General features: G+C 36.2%; 2 protein-coding genes across 2 annotated transcripts in view; one reads left to right on the top strand and one right to left on the bottom strand.

Moving 5' to 3' along the window:
* LOC129258637 (transient receptor potential cation channel subfamily A member 1 homolog) overlaps positions 1-5448 on the top strand; it is a 16304-nt gene extending 10856 nt beyond the window's left edge. The window contains exons 12-14 of the mRNA XM_054896876.2: positions 351-419; positions 1388-1561; positions 2224-5448. Coding sequence (XP_054752851.2) covers positions 351-419; positions 1388-1561; positions 2224-2439 — 459 coding nt within the window. The 3' untranslated portion in view covers positions 2440-5448. The remainder of the gene's footprint in view (positions 1-350; positions 420-1387; positions 1562-2223) is intronic.
* LOC129258707 (retinol dehydrogenase 12-like) lies at positions 3728-21107 on the bottom strand. Its single transcript, XM_054896940.2, has 5 exons — positions 20718-21107; positions 12321-12563; positions 9892-10089; positions 8719-8917; positions 3728-7540 (listed from the first exon to the last, which is right to left on the bottom strand). The coding sequence occupies exons 1-5, from the start codon at positions 20935-20937 to the stop codon at positions 7333-7335; spliced, it is 1068 nt and encodes a 355-aa protein (XP_054752915.1). The 5' UTR covers positions 20938-21107; the 3' UTR covers positions 3728-7332.

Raw genomic sequence — 21107 nt, 5'->3', positions numbered from 1 at the left:
TTGATACGGCGAGGTTGAACTGAAACAACCAAGGTGCAGATTAATATGTTTAGTGAAACCCACCTGAGAGATTAAAAAAGAATTTGAATGGGCCTTCGTGTTTAAGCATGGAGCTATGGTTTCAGTATATGGTACTGGTATACATTATAGTTTGATTTGAGGTGATTAATGTGAGTCTCTACCTTTGACCCCTTATTGATAAATATATTAGAATATAAGGTAAATAGGGATTATTTTGCTATAAGTGTTAAAACGTGCATAAAATCGTAAACGTATTGTCTACACCATAGACAAAATTATTGGTCCACTTAATCTAATATAATAAAAGTTGTGCAAAATATTTTTTAAAGGTTGGATTAGCAGTTGATGATATCCAAGCAATTCAGAAGAAAGCTAACCTTCATCGACTCAAACTACAGGTAAGTTTTTTTAATTGAAGTAAAAATAAACAGGAATGGGTCTCTTTTATAGAGCACAATTTATTCACGAAAAGTCTATCTTTCATTATTTTATTCATCACTGAGACCCGTACCGTCATAATGCAGCCCCTATCAATAAAATATAAACAAAAAATAATCTACTTTAGAATGATGCACATCTGAAAACATTTTTTGACATGATTTGGAATAATGCTTGTCCCTTGATCATGCTGAAGGAGTATCAATTGTTCTATTGAGGATCATCTATGGTCAAGTTGCTACTTTGCGATAATCACTTAACTACACACAGTTCTGAGCATACTGAATGGTCACGATATTACCTTCTGCAAAAAATAAGAGCTGCTAAAATGCAACATCGACTTCCATACTGTCACATGCACTTTTCTTTCAAAGAATGAAATCTTGATTGGATTCTAGCACCAACATTCCAAATTTAACTCTGTGATTTCAATGAACAATGGCAGCATCAATATAGTCCCTAATTGCAATCTTACTTTATAATGAATCCGAATATCAACATTAACTGAATAATTTGCTCGTTGATATCGGGTCTCTTATTCTCTTCAAACCTTAATATTGGTATATTTGGCCTCTGCGTTGACATCAATCCATAAAGATTACCGCATCCTAGGGTGCCCTGCAATGCCGACTGCCAACTTCAGTGTAATAATGCATTAACATAAAAGTGGTTGGCAGAGATTTTCATATCAGCCATGTCGCCTAAAGCATGGAAGCTTACAATTACCATCCAGATGTTAAGATAATCTGATCATCTCTCCAAAAGGATATAGACATGATATCAAGATTATCATCTGGTCACTTGTTCTAGACATAAGAAGATGATCATCTGGGCGGCACTTTTAAGCTTCCTTACTAAACAATACATAACATAATGATGTATATTATCTCAGTCATTTTCTTTTTCCCCCTTCTCTTTCATCAATCAGGTGGAATCAGTAATGGGGGTACAGACCAACTTTCCATTCTGGGTGTGGCGCTCATCAATCATCCGACAGAAGACATTTCATCTAAGAGACATCAAGATACAGAAATGGCTTCAACGTCTGGTCAACGTTAGGAAGCAACTAAAACGTGCTGTAGAAATAGGTGGTTCTCAACAGGTAAACATCACTTGCCCAACATCATGAAATTACTGGGGTGTTTCACATAAGTTCAATGGTGGCTATGAAAAATATAGTCGCACTTCTTTGTGGTATATACCGTGTCACCCCCAAATATGGCCAGAGTTACGCTCAACTCAATAATGACGATGACGAAGATAAAGATCGGATATTCATGGTAATAATAATAATAATAATAACATGATAAATTTGTATAGTGCAGCCACTATAAAGATAATACTCTATTGCACTTTGGTTACTCTTATTGTTTATACTACACAGTAAAAATCATGACCTACTTAAACGCTTCTCTACTCAAATGTGTCTCCAATAGTGTTTGGAAAGCAGTAATAGATTTGTAGTTACTTAAGCCATCAGCAGGCTCTCCTAATACGGGCCCGGAATCATGTAAATATTAATGTGTTTCCCCTGATATGCCGATCAATGCCTGACTAGAAGAAGCAGGCAGTAGGGCCTATACATGTATATGATAAAAATTTACCAAGAAACCTGTTTAGAATTTCACTTTACATGTTTACATCTGTTTTCCCAGTCGACTTACAATCATACTAGGAGATCACTCTTCATTACATTCCATAATGTGATATAAAATATAGGTTCTTAGGAAAAAATAATAATGGAACTTTTTTTTCTCTTGACAGGATTTCTCTGTGGCTGAGGAGAGTGAAGAGACGTATGGTAAAATACATGAGAAGATTGAGGAGATGGTGATGAAAATGGATCAATTATCCAAAGAATTATTGGAAAGGGAGAAGAAAAGAGATGTACAGATGAATGAATTACAAAAGGCTCATGATACCTTGAACGACCGATGCGACATTCTGAAAGCAACACAAGAGCGCTTTGAAGATCACTGAGATGAACCGTCTTACAACGTCTCTTAATGCAGTTCTTTAAAAATTTAAGGAAGACTAGCAGCCAAAATAAAGTTTAAATGAGATCTAGGCCTATTTTTTAGGCGCGCCCTTTGGCGAGGCGTCAATCCAAATTTTGCTATTCTCCACCCATGCAGATTTTAAATGGTATACGCGGTCGGATACAATAACCTATACATGTATATAGTATTCCCAGGCTCGCTAACTCTTTTTATAGTCACATTCGGTTTATATGAGTGTGCACAAATTAATGTCCCTAAAATACACGCGCGTTCTCTATTATTAATGTAGATAATATATGAATTTTATTGTAAATAACAAATCATAACCGTTACTTTAGGAGCATGAGGGGTCATGATTTTGTAATCATGAAAAAGTTATATACATACATTCATAACAGACAATGGTTATATAAATTATATACATACATTCATAACAGCTTTGGTTATATACATTATATACATACATGCATAACAGATGTGACAATGGTTATATACATTATATACATACATGCATTAATAGACATTGGGTATACATGCATATATTTATAGTATTAAGATTTTATTACTCCGGAGTTGATAAACACAAATAACAACAACAAAAAGGAATTAAAGAATCCTTAAAAGTATAGAATTACACAACAATATTATTGTTTTCATTTATTCATCGGCGGATCCAGCAATGATTAATCAGAGTGAGGAGGCACAATTGGGCCCCACTTTTAGTTTAATAATATCATGAGAGGCAAAAAGCGATCAAATGTCACCATTTCTATCTATCCTCTTGATTCTTGTTTTTTTCTATCTTGAAAAGGTTCCCGTCTCTTAAAAAAAAAATAATTACTCAACTCACAACGCCCCCCTACTGTCTTTTATACAACCAGGGGAGCCCCCCCCCCCCTTCCCTGGATCGGGCCAGTATACTTGGTATACACTGTTAACAAATTTATCCTTAAAATAAAAGAAGTTCCTGCAGCAGAGTCTCGAGAACACCTGTAATCTTACCAGATTGCGTAATCTTACAGAAAATTGGTAATTGGTGTTTGGAATCTTACAAATTTCCTTAAATAAAACACCCTTTTCCCCTTTTTAAACAGATCTGTTCTGTTAAATTGCAGAAAAAACCTGTTTTATGAATTTACAGAATGATTCTGTTATTGCTTTCTGCAAATTTTTTTTTTTCTGTGAAATCACGTTTTTTTAAACAGTGTATACGGTATATATGCATAATATATTTGTGACTCTAAATGAGACATAATGAACGTTGTGAATAAGAATTATGAGAAATTTATTACACAATCATAATAACAATTAGTCATAAATTATGCAAAATAACAGATTTAAAACAAATCCATAATGTAACCACAACATGATTGTGTATGAAATGAAATCCAGCATCTTTGGAAAGTTTAAAAGCGGACGGAATGGCAATAAAAACATGCATACATATATAGACAGGAAACACAATCACGTAGAATTCTCTAGATTCAAATCATTTTATTTTCTTCTTTCTTTATGAACTTCTAGAAAAGGGAAAGTCTTGCCAAGAATAGAGTAAAAAAGAAAGTACATGTAGTCAAAGCCAAATGTACTATTATCAGTCACGCCAACGAAATTGACCCAAACCTACGGAACGAATGTCATTAATCATGTTAATGTACTAGTTTTGATGGGTCTGTATCGGTTCGTTTGATGTGACCATGACTGAGAGTCTAGTTGGGTCATAAACATAACAAAAGATGATGCACTCTAAAAACACTTGAGTGAAGTTTTACACAATATTGGGTAGAAAGGGAACATGCATGTTTGCTGGGTATTTTTTTTTTACCCCATATGCTCGATGGATACAGAGCGTATAAAACACGTATGCAAAGAGTACACAACGGATACATGACGTTTTCCAACGGATGGCAAGATTCTTTTCCGTTTTACATCCTCTCTGCATCCGTAAGTGCAGTGGGACTAGGTCTTAAAGGGTAAATTTCAACGCAACATTGCGTAAATTTTACAAAATATTTGGTATCTCTTTACTCAACCAACATGCATGTTCCCATTTTACCAAATATTGGGTAAACCTTTTTTGTAGAATGTGAGGCTATGTAAATCATATTCGATTGGTTTCACAATTCTACTGCACGAAGTTAGCACACGATAAAATGGAGCAGTTGTATGCCAAGAAAGAAAGCGTTGCATGACATAAAGAAATCATAATTATGAGTTTCGCATTGAAGGAGCAGAATAATTGATATTACTTTGTAAAGTGATTTATATGAAGAAAAAAATGCGGGAGAAAAAAATAATGTATGTCATAGAGAATATCAAAAATGGTAGTTCTGATAATCAGCATATAGGCCTAGGTTTACAGCTGACTCATATAACTTGGCCATCTATTACTTGATAAAAGCATGCAATGGAATTTTTAGTGAGATGATTACCATTATGATAACTTAATATTAATATATCAACGACTTTATTTCATCATAAAAAAAAGATCTTGTTTGTGCACTTTGCATATTATTTATTTCATCGCAAATATATAGGTGCAATTATTCTGCTTGAATTTTAAGAAGCAAAATAGCAAAGAGCAATCGAATTTTGTTTTCACTTCCTTATTTCATTCATTTGTAAATAAAATATAAAATGCAGAAAAAATGACCTTCTTGAATTTAAGTTCACAAGTAACAAAAGTCTCGTCTCGATAATTAGGATATCACAGTTATTAAAGTACTATTTTCACTTACGAATATATTCTGCCATGGTATGATAAGTGCTTTAATTTCTATCTGAATAAGCGTTATACAGTAAAAATATTGTAACATCCTTTCATCCAGTTTCATTATTGTGTTGTTACTTAAAGATACGGTATCACAGACAGTATTTCCATTTTTACGGTAACCGTAAAAATGGAAATATTGTCTGTTAATGGCAGTTTATGGGAGCTTGGAAACTACATTGGTATTTGAATTTTATAAGCAATAAAATCATTGAACATGAATAACAAAGTGTAAATGGATTCTGTCAATCGAAAACAAAATAGAATATTTAAGTGTGGCGGAGTTTTTACAGCCATTGTACGTTTAGTTCAACACGGTCAGTGAAATGTCGACAGATCAAGGGTTCCGTCATTTCGGCGGGATAATTTTAATCGAATTCATCGATTATGATAGCACAAATTGCATCAAAATGTATATCGTGCACTGGCGTAATTCCCGGGGGGATATATCCCCCCCCCCACTTTTCGAGGAGGGGGGATGGCCTTTACAAACATCCCCCCACTTTTTACGAAAGAAATGAAAAAAAAAAAATTCACAAGAGATAATTGTTCTATTGGTGAAAATTCTTCCTAAAATACCGCTTAACAAATAAAACAATATTATTGAATCATAAAATGCAAATAAAGAGCCAGTTCACCATTTCCAAACGAAATACTTATGTCCTTATTATAACATTGAAGAGAAACCCCCGTTTCTTCCAATTCATCAATGTTGGGTTCTTTGGGAAGGGAATAAGATGGAATGTCAAAAAAAATTGAATGTAATCTCTAATAAAACCATTAAACCATCATGGGGTAAAAAAGATAATAATATTGGAGGGGTATTTGCCATATGGACATACAGTGGCGTAACTACGGGGGGCATGGGGGGGGGGCACATCCCCCCATCGGCTGACCCAAAAAAAAAAACGGGGAAAGGGGGGAAAGGAGAAAAGAGGGAGAAAGGAAGAGAAACGTAGTGGGAAAGAAGAAAATATTCATTATAATGTTATATCATATTATAATTATGTTATGTTACATTACATAAGAAACATTTTTATCATAACTTTATGAAACAATTTGGCCAGGGCCTACGTCTTCATTGTTCCTGGTGCTCGCATTGTCTGTTTAACGAGATATATAATTATGTTGTACTAAAACATCCCGTTTTCAAGTCAATATAAACCAAATATATTTCCTAGCACTTGAGTTATCATTGTTTTATGTAGTGACATATGCTTCTTTTTCATGACTCAAAAAGTGATTGCCTCATGTTAAGGTCTTCGTATATATGAAACATTTCCTGTCCGTGATTACGTTCGCATTAGTGGATTGGTGAGATATGTCTGCTCTTCATTAATTCCTAAAATCAGTCCTTAAAATGTCCCTTCTTCTGATCTGAATATCAAAAATTTTCAGCTCGCGCTTCGCGCTCGCATCAGTTGGTTAATAAAAAACGTATGGTCCTAGTTAATTCCTACAAAGAAACCTTAGAATGCCCCACTTCAGGTCTGAATTATCTAAATTTTCAGCTCGCGCTTCGCGCTCGCATTGTTTAGCGAGACAGGTACCTATCATGATTACACAAATTTGATTATAATGTCCCTTTTTAGGTGTGAATATAAAAAAAATTAAGCTCGCGCTCGCATTATTTGATCAGTGAGATACATATCTGTTTAATGACATTGTCCTTAAAATGTCTCTATTAGGTCAGTATAACTGGCAACTGAGCGCGCTTCGCGCGCTCACTCAGTGATTCAAAAATTTTGCTGGTGCCCCCCCCCCATGCCGTGACCCACGGTACGCCACTGTGGACATATCAATGACAATTCCTTGCATATCTAAAAACATGATTGCAAAAAAAATGCCAAAATATTTCAGTCATCCCCCCGATCCATCAACACGGATTTACGCCAGTGATATCGTGATAATAGAAATCTTCAATCGAACCATCTTGCAAGATGCTTGCAAATCGGCAATTTTTTATTTATGTATATTTTTGCCCAATCCGAACAAATAGTGTCGTGTTCCAGTTACAAGAAACCAACTCCAAACCGCCCGGTGGTACGTCTTTGAACAGACGTGGTCGGTCTTAACAGTCAGCTTCGCCTGTTGACTAGGTCATTAGGCTTTTAGTATATCCGGACTGATTCCTGTAGCTTCGCAACTCACATCCCACAGCTGTTTAGCCAGTTTGTCATCTTTAGCAAGCTTGGATTCCTTTGCTTTCCGACAGTTAGAGAAGTATCCACCAGAAAGATGTGTGATTGACTCGTCAATAGCGCAGTAAATGGTTGTCTGGGCACCATCCTTCTCACTTAACATACAGAACCTATAATAAGAAGACCATAATTACATAATAAGCAAAGAAGAAGCTAAGAAGAAGGATATACAAATGATCAAAACAAATAAGAGGGCAATACAAAATAATATACTCACAATTAAATACCGACAAATTAATGATTACGTGTATGGTTAGCGGAAAGGAAGTAGGTCTACTTGTATAATAAATGTGTATTCTTTTATGAAAGTTTCATCTCTCGATCTTAATCTCTTTGTTCAAGTAAAGCTTATTTCAGATATGATTTTAAGATTTTATTTATCAATGTAAAGAAAACAATGTTTAATGTAAAGCACATTATCAATGCAGTAAAACTTTGGGTAGCAATGGAAAGTAAGAAACAGAGAATGTCATCTGACTCAATAAGTGACATCACAGATCCGTCGTCACAAAGTGAGACAAAAGAGGAAAATATAGATTCCCTCGAAAAGAGGGAAGTTATGTAAAAGGCTTGCAGTAAAACGAAATTATTACAAACTTGAAATAAAATAATTTTTACTCTTTTTAACTTTCACGTTGAATGGAAGTTGTGATCTGTTCAAATATCTAGTTTTGGTAGGATCACAGACAAGGTAAAAACTTTGGTGTTTATATGGTGTTTACAAAGGATAGCACCTGTCATTTCACTTCATTCCGGTGTGTAAATTGTATTGTTAGCCCAACACCTCTGGGTGTTATCAAGACATCTATGGTTGTGACTTTTATACTTTCTAGTGTTGTATTCAATCTCTAGGGTGTATTCTTAACACCCGAGGGTGTGGTCTCGGGGGACACTATCTAGTGCCGGTTTTTACACCTCAATTTTTTTAACAATTCATAGGCCCGTATTCTCAAGTCTGGTTTAACTTCAGCCATGCTCTAACTCTGTGCTAAAATTATGGGAAGCTGCCATGTAAAAAGTTTGATTGAATTTTTAGGTTTCTTTTATTTTTCTTGCTCTTTGATCATGCATTACTAATAAAGAAAACAATAACGTTATTATATCCTGACAATAATGAATGATCTGAGAGTCAATAATGAGCTCATAAATTGAACTTTTACTGTGAGAGATTAAAGTCACTTTTACCCATCCAAAATTAAACCACAACTTTAGACCAGAGTTTAAATTAAACCCGAGTTCGGAATACGGGCCCTAGTATGCAGCGGGCTATAGAAGGGTTAAAACTCACGTGAGAATAGGTAGGAAGAGATAATATAGAAATTTTGTCCCGCTCGATCCCCAGCTGGTCTCCCATATATTGGAATAGATAGCCCCTGGATGAAGGGAGTAAGATGTGACACCAGTCCCCTCTAGGCGGCGTGCTAACTCTCGGGCAAAATGAACGTTGGCCAGTTTACTTCGACCGTAGAATTCCATTTTTTTCACTCCTGTATAATAATAATAATAATTCAATATCTATACAGCGCCTATCAAAATTTCTCTAAATATAAGCGCTTTACTTCACATAACCTAACTTAACTTAATAAACTAAACTCACTTATCAACTTAACTACCTTACATAACTAAACATCCAACATAACTACCTTATACCTAATACCAACTTAACTACGGACATATTAACTGTAAAGAATAACACTATTTAATTAAGAATCATACTATATAATTAAAGGATTTGAGAAAATGTTTAATGTCATCGAGAGACGTTGTGGTGATCTTCATGTTACAGTGACACCAATGAAACTGACTCCAAACCGATCGATGTCATTTGAAATAAAGGAATAGATTCGGTCGATGAGATGGTTTTGCGGTGTAGGCCTACTGACTGCAGCATTAATAATATAGGGTATTTATATTGCGCACATATCCACCTTGTTAGGTGCTCAAGGCGCTCCTATATTACCCGGCTAAGCTAGGCGTTCATAGCGCACACAGCTTTTTAAGGAATTACTTCCTACCGGTACCCATTTACCTCACCTGGGTTGAGTGCAGCACATTGTGGATCAGTTTCTCATTAGAGACGAATTTACCAAATGAATTTTCTAAGCAAGTAGATGGAGGGCCCAGGCCAGTAATTCATCGGCCGGAGCATGACCCAAATGAAAAAGAACAATTGTATATGTAACTCATTGAATTACATCAAATGTTTAATAACTTGATGCAAACATCATTCTGTACAAAATCTTTCTATTTGATGGGAAATTTATGTTAAAGAGAAACATGTTAATTTAACATAAATTCGAACAAAGCAAAGTTGCCAAACAATAGAATGCAATAATAATCACTTTCTTAGAAAACCATAATGAATAGCCCAGATGGGTTAAATGGTATATTATCATCTTGAATGATGGAATGAATAACTTCTAAGTAGTAATAAACTGATAATCTCGGCAAAATGTGTTACCTTTTCCAGACTTATTGGTGTAATCGATATTGCTGATTGAGCTATGTAGAAGAGATGAAACATTGATAATCCGACTGGGGGCGCTCTTCTTGATTAGGTCAATCAAGGTCAATGTAAGAACAAAGTGGCCCACGTGATTGGTTGCCATGACAATATCAAATCCTTCTGGTGTTGTCCTATATTTGGTTCCACCGATACCTATATGGTTTATTTCGGACATAAAAAAAGTTCATGTTAACGAATAATAACCGAGGGTACTCTTTTGTATATGGCGCGTAGGAGATATTTTGATATGGGGAGGGGGGTGGGGGTGACGTTAAGTAGACATCACATTTTCTCGATTGAGTTTTAGGGGTAGGCCTATTATAAAATTGCACGGCCAAGAATTTTCCTCTTCATATTCTTCTTCCTTCCCTTTTCTCTCTCTTTCCCATCGTTTCTCATCGTATTTTCACTGTTGCAGGGGCATCCCCGTATTAGCACCGTTCTTGATCTTACGGTCCGATCCGGGCTTCATGAACTGCGTAATCAAGCAACCCGGCCTTTCATCATGAAACAACCCTTTCATTATTTTTCAAAATGGTGAACTCAAGGAGAGAAGAAATAAATATGAGCAAGAAGAAAAGCGAAAATAACGAGAGGAAAATTTGCAAAATATAAATTATGCAGGATTGTAGGTCATTATATCAAATATATTACATTATCTGCTCGTTTTTCTATTTCACTCCAATCGTGTTCATTGCGCTTAAAATGGTTCGTTTTCAAGTCAATGCACAAACAATATTTCAACTTGCGCTTCGCGCGTTCAAATTATTTTGTTTTCACATTCAGGTCATGCTTGACGTTCGAATGATTAATGGGAAAGTATCACGTACATGAATTCCTAAAAAGCAGCCTTCAAAACATTCCTTTTTTATCAGTATATATAACAATATTCAGCTTACGCTTCGATCGCGCCCGCCTTAGGCCTATTTCAGTGACACACATGCAAGGCATGTCCTGTTTGCAGATCAGTAGGTATCGAATTCATTTGCTCGAGCTCCGCGTTCGCATTGTTTACTGACAACGTATCGTATGTAAAAAAAGCTTAAATGTCACCTCTTTCCCAATCAATATACCAATAAGTTACGACTCGTATTTCGCACTCGCAAAATGTATCATGTTCCCAATTACAATTGTGTCCAGTTGATATAGGCCTAAATATGTGTGTTAAAAAATAAATAAATAAAACAGCTTGTGCTTTGCGCTTGCATCGTTTTAGTCAGATAGGACATTCTAGCTGTTCACCAAAATTGCAAAAACATGAAAAAAGAGCTTGAAACGTCTTAGTTTGCAGGGTTATATATAGCTCAACCATTGCGTTAGCATTGTTTATTTAGGCATAATGCGATACCAAATCTTGGTTGTAAAGGTAAAGCTAACTTCGCTTTATCAAAATGCTTAAATTTAACAGTGTGACACACATTCACATAGTCCATTATGTGAATGCACTGTGAGCGTTTACACTGTAGAAGTGCCTCCAATGTGAACTCATCTTCCCACTGTTAAATATAAATATTCGAATCACCTTTTCACATACAGTAGTCACAAGGTGAATGCACTGCGAACACACTTGGTGGCAATGTGTTCATTCCTACATGATATGCGGCATGGCTCTCATCAGAGATCGGAACCAAAAAAGTTCGACTTCCATTTTTCATTCCTTGATCGACTCGAATTTGAAGAAACATAATTCTTAAAGAAATGTAATTTCTAAAAAATGTCATAATTACATTGTGATGTTTTCCTTCAAATGGTAATTTATATTCTCTTGGTTAGAACCTCACATTCAGGGGTGACACCAGGGTACCATGAAGGGGGGGGGGTAAACTCGGATCTAAAAGAGGTACATGTAAATCACTTTCCCAATTGATTAGAGATACACCAAAAACAGGTCACTCATATTTATAATTGTTTTCCCCTTCTTTCTCTCGTCCACATTTTTCACTTCTTGACAAAAATCACAGAGTAATCGTCATTCCCGCTCCCTTTGTCGCTACTCCTGCTCATATTCATATAAGAATTGTCTTCTTTAGATGACTGATCCCCTTTTATTGGGCTCATACTGCTCAATGATCGAAACATGAAACTTGGAAACTTAAATTATTTTAGGTCTGCAGTGCACATAATGCAGATCGTCTAATATATACAATAAAACCGGTCATTGAATTTTAAACAATTTTGTATGTTTATATCGACTTGTTTATTTCAAGTAGTGAAGAAAAAAAAAGTGATTAGAAAAATGGAAATGACGAAAAGGTAAGAACGAATACGAAAAAAGAAAGAAGATGATAATACAAACCATCTTGGGATCGTGTGAATTTCTGATATCGACTTATGGAATGAACCATTTTGGGATTCATCATTACTAATATTGGTAGTTTTCATACCTGCGTTGTTGATGAGAATGTCGAGTCTCTTCTCTTCTCTTAGTATCTCTTCTGCAAAGTTCCTAACCGATTCTAAGTCAGATACATCGACTAGCTTGAAGATGACATTTTGATTATTAGATCTTCGGCGAACCTCGGCTACTGCTGCTTCTGCCTTGGTAGGGTTTCTACATCCTAAGATGACACGAGCTCCTCGACTAGCTAGATCAACTGCAGTCTCACGACCAATACCTGAATTGCCTCCTATACGACGAGTATCAACAGGTAAACCAAATTAAGAGAGCTAACATTTTGCTTAAGATCACAATTTGATGAACTTATTAAGATATTAAGGAATCACTCGTCATCAACATAACCCTAACCAACCAATATATATCACCACCATTATGAAGAGCGACCAGAAAGGGCGGGGGTGCACACCCGTAAAATTGTTAGAAACAATGATGACCGAGGAATTTTTTTTGGGGGGGGGTGGATCGGGGCTTATCAATTTTTTCGGGGGACGAAAAGCCCTCCCATTTGTGAATGGAAATTTTGTGTTATCAATATGAAAGGGGAAAACTGAATATAGGCCTACCTGTAAATTTGAGAGAGAGAGAAAACTTATCAGTTTTATGAAATAACCAAATAAATGAATATATATCATTTATTCAAACAATACATCAATAAAATGTCTTGGCCTACGGTCGTAGGCAGATTATTTTGCGGGGGGAGGGGGCAGGACGTGTAAATCTTTCGAGAAAAAATTGTAAGCAAGGGAGCGAAGTGAGCGAGTTTGTCATCGAGACGCCTTGGCATTTTGTAAACTGAAAATGAAGGATTTCGTGCCTTCATTTGGTGAATTTATGAAAATTTTCAGTAAAAAATGTAAGTTTTCAAAATTTTGGGGAGGGGGGTGCAAAAAATTTCTACCAAGAATTAACACGATTCGATTGACAACTGATTAAGTGCATAAGTTATTTATTGCTGCAACTTATTCATCATAACGGAGACACATCATTCACACATGTATGAAAAATGAAACAATTATGATTTCATGAGAAAAAAGGTAAGTGGGGATGTGACATCATCAGCCCACCTAATGAATATTCGTGAAGACATGCCTAGAACTGTTTCACCGGAATAATGCGTATCTTGTTATCCGATTTTTTATATTTATTAAGATATAGATTAAATATCTTCTTTCCGGAGTATCCCTTTAAGTGCAGAGCAAACAATCATAAGAAAACAAGAATAAAAGGAAAGCGGGAAAAGGAAGAAAAGAAGAACATGTGAGGAAGTACAAAATATCCTGAAATATTAATACATTAACATCATTAAAAAGAGAGGGATACAAAATCAAAAAATATATGTCTCAATGGCAGGGGCAAGAATGGCGGGAAAATGGGAGAGAGAGGCAAAGCCTTCAACAACAAGCTTTGCTTTTCAGAAGGTTTCTATTTCATTTCATAATGTTATATTATATTTTGCTTTACTTTGTAACCTTGTTGAAATTTTTGCAATGAATAAATTCGTTATCAATCAATCAATAAAAAAGAAACGGGAAATGAAGGTAGAGCCAAAGCCTAAATCGGAAAATCAGAATATGAAGAAAAGGGACAAGAACACCACCGGGCTGCCGAAGATTAAACAAATATAAAGACCGGAAAGAAAGGTGGATGGCGTCCCTTGGCGTCTATTATAAGCTTGCTTAATTTTATGCAATAATGGTCACAATCAGGACAAAACAAGAGTGTCGCTAAGGCGAGCACAACATACGTCCGTCTGTAACAGGCGGGGGGGGGGGCAGGGGGGCAAGTTGCCCCCCCCTGGCGGATTTCACCGGGAAAATAAAAAAACGGGGAAAAGAAAAAGGGAGAAAGAGAGAAAGGGAAAGGGAAAGAAAGGGAAAGAAAAAGAGGAAAGGGAAAAAGGGAAAGGGAAAAAATGAAAAGAAAGGGAAAGAAAGGAAGAACATAGGGAAAATGGAAGGAAAGCGGGAAAGGGAAGGAAAGAAGAACACGTGAGGAAGTACAAATATCCTGAAATAACAATATATTAGCATGATTAGCAAGAGAGCGATATAAAATCAAAAGATATGACTCAATGGCACGGGCAAGAATGGCGGGAAAATGGGAGAAAGAGGCAAAAAGAAACGGGAAATGAAGGTAGAACCAAAAGCTTAATTGGAAAATCAGAATATAGAGAAAAGGGACGAGAAAAAAGAAGAGAAGAACTTAAGAACACGACCAGGATTGAAAAATATATAAAGAACGGGAAGAAAGATTGATGGCGTCTATTATAAGCTTGCTAAATTTTATGCAATAATGGTCGAAATCAGGACAAAAAATCACGGGAAAAACTGTTAGCCAAAGGCTAGTTATATTCCCCGATATTATGTCCTAACCTAAGTAAAGCTTTGCACTGGCTAGATATAAAAGTCTGTTAACTTTGGCTAAATTTCCAAAGCTACATGTACTATCACATAAGCATAATTTAATTTTAAAATAATTATTAAAGGCCAAATTTTTTCCTGGCTCGCTTCGCTCGCTGGCGACTTTTACAAAAAATTTCCACATTTTGCTATGTTGTGCTGCCTCAAAGTATTTCGTTTATTATCCGCAACTGCGTTGAAGTGAAATGTACCCGCGATTTTACCCGCATCCTGCGTATTATAATTGTCATGAATAAAAAAAAATTCAGCTCGCGCTACGCACTCGCATCAAATGTTTATTTAGATAGCCATTCAGTTCATGATTACAAAAATTGCTTATAGAACATGCAGTTATCATCTCAGGATGTCAAAAAAATTTCAGCTCGCGCTTCGCGCTCGCAAATTTTGGTGAGATATCATCTTCATGATCCAATGCAAACAGCTAGTCCTTTACAGGTCCCTTTTCGAGTCAGTAGGGTCTACATAAAAAAAATAGCTCGCGTTTCTTGCTCGATTTTGAGAAATAGGCAAAATATTTGTGTGTTGACTCGCCTGACAAATGTTCTTTTGCCTCCCCCGAGGTTAAAAATCCGATCCGCATAGTACTGGCCCCCAAAAGTTCTACAACCGCGAACAAAAAAGAAAAGATGAAAGAAAAGGAAAGGCCAAGATGTAAGATATGATTCTCATGAATAGCTGATTTTTTTTCTCGCTCGCTTCGCTCGCTCGGGACTTATATTAAGCAACGTTTTGCTGCGCGTGCCCCCTCTTTTTTTTTTTTTTGGGGGGTACCTATCACGCATTGAGCTTCGCCCTAATGCTCGGGACACAATCATAAAAAAAAATCATGTTCATACCATGATGACCGGGAAATTTTTGGCTCTTGCCCCCCCTGGCCACCAACCCCTGTTACGCCCCTGAAAATGAGCCATTGGTCAAGCAAGAAAAGTTGAAGATAGCGACTTCACCTTTGACCTTCTGACCTCAAAATCACTAGAATTGCTGGGATCTATGCTAGTATCATACACACCAAATTATATGAGCATAGGTTAAGTTAAACTAAAGTTATCATGCACGTTAACAAGTACTCAGAAGGGAGATGAAAACATGTCACTGTGATCTTGACCTTTGACCTTTTGACCTCAAAATCAATAGGCTTCCTGGGACCCATGCTAGTATTATACACACCAAATTATATGAGCCTAGGTGAAGTTAAACTAAAGTTATCGCGTTTACAAGGAAAAGTTAACGGACGCGTGCAGACAGACAGACGGACGGACGGACACCGAGCGTGATACCATAAAACGTCCCGTCGAGACGGGCGTATAAAAAATCCTTACCCAAGAGTTAGCCAGGGGCTAGTTATATCCCCCTATATTATGTTCTAACCAGTTTTACGCTGGCTAGATTTACCGTAAAAAGCCTCTTAACGTTTACTTTGGCTAAATTTCCGCAAAGCTACTATCACAATAATTAAAATTAAATTTAAAAGGCCAAATTTTTCTGGCTCGCTGGCGACTAAATTTTTTTCCCCACATTTGCTATGTTGTGCTGCCTCAAAATATTTCGTTTATTATCCGCAACTGCGTTAAAGTTAATATGTGTTGTGTATATGTACCCGCGATTTGATAAAAAAGTGGCCATCTGCAATGTTTAAAAATATCACGAGGTTCCGGGTGCTCCGCCCCAGACCAGTGGCGGCACCAAGGGGGGGGGGGGGGTGCACGGGGGAGTGAGTAGCCCCACCCCGAGATTTTGAAAAATAAAAAAGTATAGTAAATGTTGTCATAAACATCATACTAAAGCTGCAAAGGGCTTCAAAACAGCTTTTTCGTTCTTGAAATTTTGAAAATTTTCTAATCCCTTCACTGTTAGCTCCCATTAACAATTTTTGTCACTAACATGAATCTTTCAGGTCATTATCTAAAATTCAAAATGTCGCTCGCGCTACGCGCTCGCAGTAACTGTTGACTGAGATAAGTAAATTATATGTTCACATGGCCGGCTTAAACATCTAATTTTCAAGTCAATATGCTTCTCGCGATTAGAGTTTTCATTATTCGTCTTAGTGAGATACACATCCTGCGTATTTCACAATTGAAAATGTTTTAGCTCGCGCGCTACGCGCTCGCACCAATTGTTTAATTAGATAGCCATCCAGTTCATGATTAAAAAAAGTGCTTAGAACGTCCAGTTATCATCTCAGGATATACATTTTTTTCAGCTCGGGCTTCGCGCTCGCATTATCTATTTGGTGAGATGTCTTCATGACCCAATTCAAACAGCTAATCCTTATCCCATTTCAAGTCAGTAGGGCCGATCCACATTAAAAAAAAAGCTTCTCGCTCGATTTTGAGAAATGGGAAAAATATTTGTGTGTTTCCCCCAAAATGTTTTTTTTTTTTTTGCCTCCCCCTAGGTTAAAAATCCTGGTGCCGCCATCGCCCCTGGCCCGATCTGCATAGCACTGCCCTCAACAGTTCTACCAACCGAGAATATAAAAAGAAAAGATGGAAGAAAACGAAAGGAAGATGGAAGATATGTTATTTTCTGAATACCATGTCAAAATCAATCTCAGAGTTACATTCTCATGAAAAGGTGATGTTTATTCTCGCTCGCTTCCCTCGCTCGGGACTTTTTGCTGGGCGCGCCATATGCTGTACCCCCCTCTTTTTGTACTAATCACGCATCGCTTTGCCCTAATGCTTGGGGCACAATTCCATATGACCGGGAAATTTAGCTCCTGCCCCCCCCCCCCTGCCCCGCGCGTTTCCGTTTTACACCCTGGCGATGGCATTTTCCGGAAAAATAGCCACAAAGCGACTTGTGAAGAGTCTACGTCTACGTTTGTTTACATAATCAGCTGGGCGCGCGATCCAAAAGTCCGCACCGAAGATATCCGCAGAACATACATGCAAATGCAGCTGAGCTTATAGACCAAAAGCTTCAGTCTCTGTATTTTGGTTGTTCCGCTGAACTATATACGTTGGCTTCATGATTTTTTTTTACTTTATCGCACATGATCGTTTATATGAATGAAAACGAATAATAGCTAAAATATTGAAAAATAAAACACATAATTACTTTTTTTTTCATATTATATCTATCCTTATATCTATCATATCTGTCTATCGACTATCTATGTTATAAATCAATCTATGGTACTACATGATATATCTATCTGTTAATTTGTCTATCTACTCTGTCTCTCTCATTCTCTATCTACCTATCTATCTGTCTATCTATCTATCCATCTAACATCTATCTCTCAAATTCTCTATCTATCCATCTGTCTCTCTTTTATTTCTCTCTATCCATCTGTTAATCTACTCATGTGCAATGTCAACACTGCTTCGACTTCCTTCGGGAGTCTATTTCCTCAGCTCTACTTTTCCCTTTTTTGTGCTCGATTCGATTCAATTACTACTTTATTTACTTGTTACCATTGTTAAATGTCTTGTATTGCATAATGAGTTTTTTTTCTTCTGAAGGTTGCCTCCTATTCTCTTTCAAATTCCACCTCTTGCTTTCCCTTCTCTTTGTCTTATCCCAATTTCTTTCCCTTAATTCTCTCACCTCTTTCTTCTTAATCTTTCATTCCGCTTTTTTCTTCTTTGGTGACACTTTACTTTTGGCCTTTTGTATTTATTTATGATACATTTATTTTTATCTGTATGAATTTGTATTGTATTTGATATTTATTTATAATGTTTACTTTATATTTTGTTATGATTCTATTTGTATGTAAACATTCACTTATTTCAGTCTTTGACTGCTTGTGATTTTATTTTGATAGTTTTTATTGCAATAAAATCCAATATATATATATATATATATATATATATATATATATATCTCTCTCAAATTCTCTCTATCTCTCCATCTGTCTGTCTTTTTCTTTATCTCTGTTTCTCTCTATCCGTCTATCTATCTCTCGAATTCTCTCTATCCATCTGTCTGTCTGTCTGTCTCTCAAATTCTCTCTCTCTCTATCTATCTATCCATCTGTCTGTCTTTTTCTCTCTATCCGTCTATGTATCTATCTCTCAAATTATATATCTATCTATCTATCTATCTATCTATCTATGTAACTACAGTATCTATCTATTAATCTTCTCTGTCTCTCTCTCTCTATCTATCCATCTGTCTTTCTCTAGTTCTCTCTCTCTATCAATCTATCTATCTATCTTCTATCTATCTATCTATCTATATGTAACTGCAGTATCTATCGATCTGTTAATTTGTCGCTCTTCTCTGTCTCTCTCATTCTTTATCTATCTATATATCTATATCTATTTATCTATCTATCTATATATCTATCTAACATCTATCTATCTTTCAAATTTTCTATCTCTCTCTCCCTCTATCTATCTCTCCATCTGTCTTTCTCTATTTCTCTCTATCTATCTATCTTCTATCTATCTATTTATCTATCTATCTATGTAACTACAGTATCTATCTATCTGTTAATTTGTCTATCTTCTCTGTCTCTCTCATTCTGTATCTATCTATCTATCTATCTATCGATTTATCTATCTATCTATATATCTATCTATAACATCTCTCCATCTCTCAAGTTCTCTCCCCCATCTATATATCTATCTATCTATCTTTTATCTATTTATCTATCTATGTAACTACAGTATCTATCTATCTGTTAATTTATCTATCTTCTCTGTCTCTCTCATTCTTTATCTATCTATCTATCTATCTATCTATCTATCTATCTATCTATCTATCTATCTATCTATCTATCCATCTAACATCTACCTATCTCTCAAATTCTCTATCTCTCTCTCTCTCCCTCTCTCTATCTATCTATCCATCTGTCTGTCTTTCTCTATTTCTCTCTATCTATCTATCTTCTATCTATCTATTTATCTATCTATCTATGTAACTACAGTATCTATCTATCTGTTAATTTGTCTATCTTCTCTGTCTCTCTCATTCTTTATCTATATATCTATCTAACATCTATCTATCTTTCAAATTCTCTATCTCTCTCTCTCCCTCTATCTATCTCTCCATCTCTCTGTCTTTTTTTTTCTCTCTTTGTCTATTTCTCTTTTTCCGTCCATATATATATATATATCTATATCTATCTATCTATAACATCTCTCCATCTCTCAAGTTCTCTCCCCATCTATATATCTATCTATCTATCTTTTATCTATTTATCTATCTATGTAACTACAGTTTCTATTTATCTGTTAATTTGTCTATCTTCTCTCTCTCTTTATCTATCCATCTGTCTGTCTTTTTTTATCTCTCTCTATTTCTCTTAATCCGTCCATATATCTATCTATCTATCTATCTATAACATCTCTACATCTCTCAAGTTCTCTCCCCCCATCTATCTATCTATCTATCTATCTATCTATATATCTATCTATCTATCTATCTATATATCTATCTATCTATATATCTATCCATCTCTCTGTCTTTCTCTCTCTCTCTCTACTTCTATCTATCTATCTATCTATCTATCTATGTCTCTATCTATTTATCAGTCTTCTATATCTATCTTTCGGCATCTAAGTGTATCAATCCATCAAACTTCAATTTTCTTTCTATTATATGTATCTGTTTATTTTTATTTTGTCTGTCATTCTATTCATTTAGTTAATAATTTATATTTAGAAAAAAAAAACTTTTTCATAACTTTTCATTAAAAAAACGTAACTGCAAAAGCATGTTCGGATTTCACTCATATGACTGCTCTCTGTACATGAAGTGCCGAGGAACTCATGCTCTGATCAGTAACTGTGCAGATTGCATGCGGTGGTGTGGGACTCGCCTGTGTCGCACGCTGCAACCAGCGACGTGTGTAGACTCTTCACTGGTCGCTTTGTGGCTATTTTTGCGGAAAATGCCTTCGCCAGGGTGTAAAACGGAAACGCGCCCCCTGCCCACCGACCCCTGTTACGCCCATGCACAGCAGACGAGGGCGTACCATGGACCATGGACCTACTATACACACTAACCTGTTATGATAACGGTTTTTCCTTTGAGCGTTACACTACTCTTCACACGTCTGGTTCCTCCATAGAACCACACACAATATAAACCATATGAAGCAGCTAAGAAACCTACGGTACCAACAGCAACTTGTACCGGGAGGGAAGCGGCGTGAAACCAATCTGCAGAATCCCTCAAAATAACTTTTCCGTGTTCGAGCAGATCTTTAGCGATTTCCATTGCCATGGTTAACTTCTTAATACAATTACATGTACTGATATAATTAATACGACCTTACAGAGTGAGAGGTATATGGTTCTGCGAGCTGTTAACACTGTAGGTATATACTTTGCTATTCGCTTGTCGGCCCGTGTTTACCAAGAAGCTTAACATTTTGTTTGAATACCACTTGGAAT

This window comes from Lytechinus pictus, chromosome 4 (genome assembly GCF_037042905.1).
Source record: "Lytechinus pictus isolate F3 Inbred chromosome 4, Lp3.0, whole genome shotgun sequence".
Classification (NCBI taxonomy): domain Eukaryota; kingdom Metazoa; phylum Echinodermata; class Echinoidea; order Temnopleuroida; family Toxopneustidae; genus Lytechinus; species Lytechinus pictus.
This window is presented reverse-complemented; position numbering and strand designations above follow the sequence as displayed.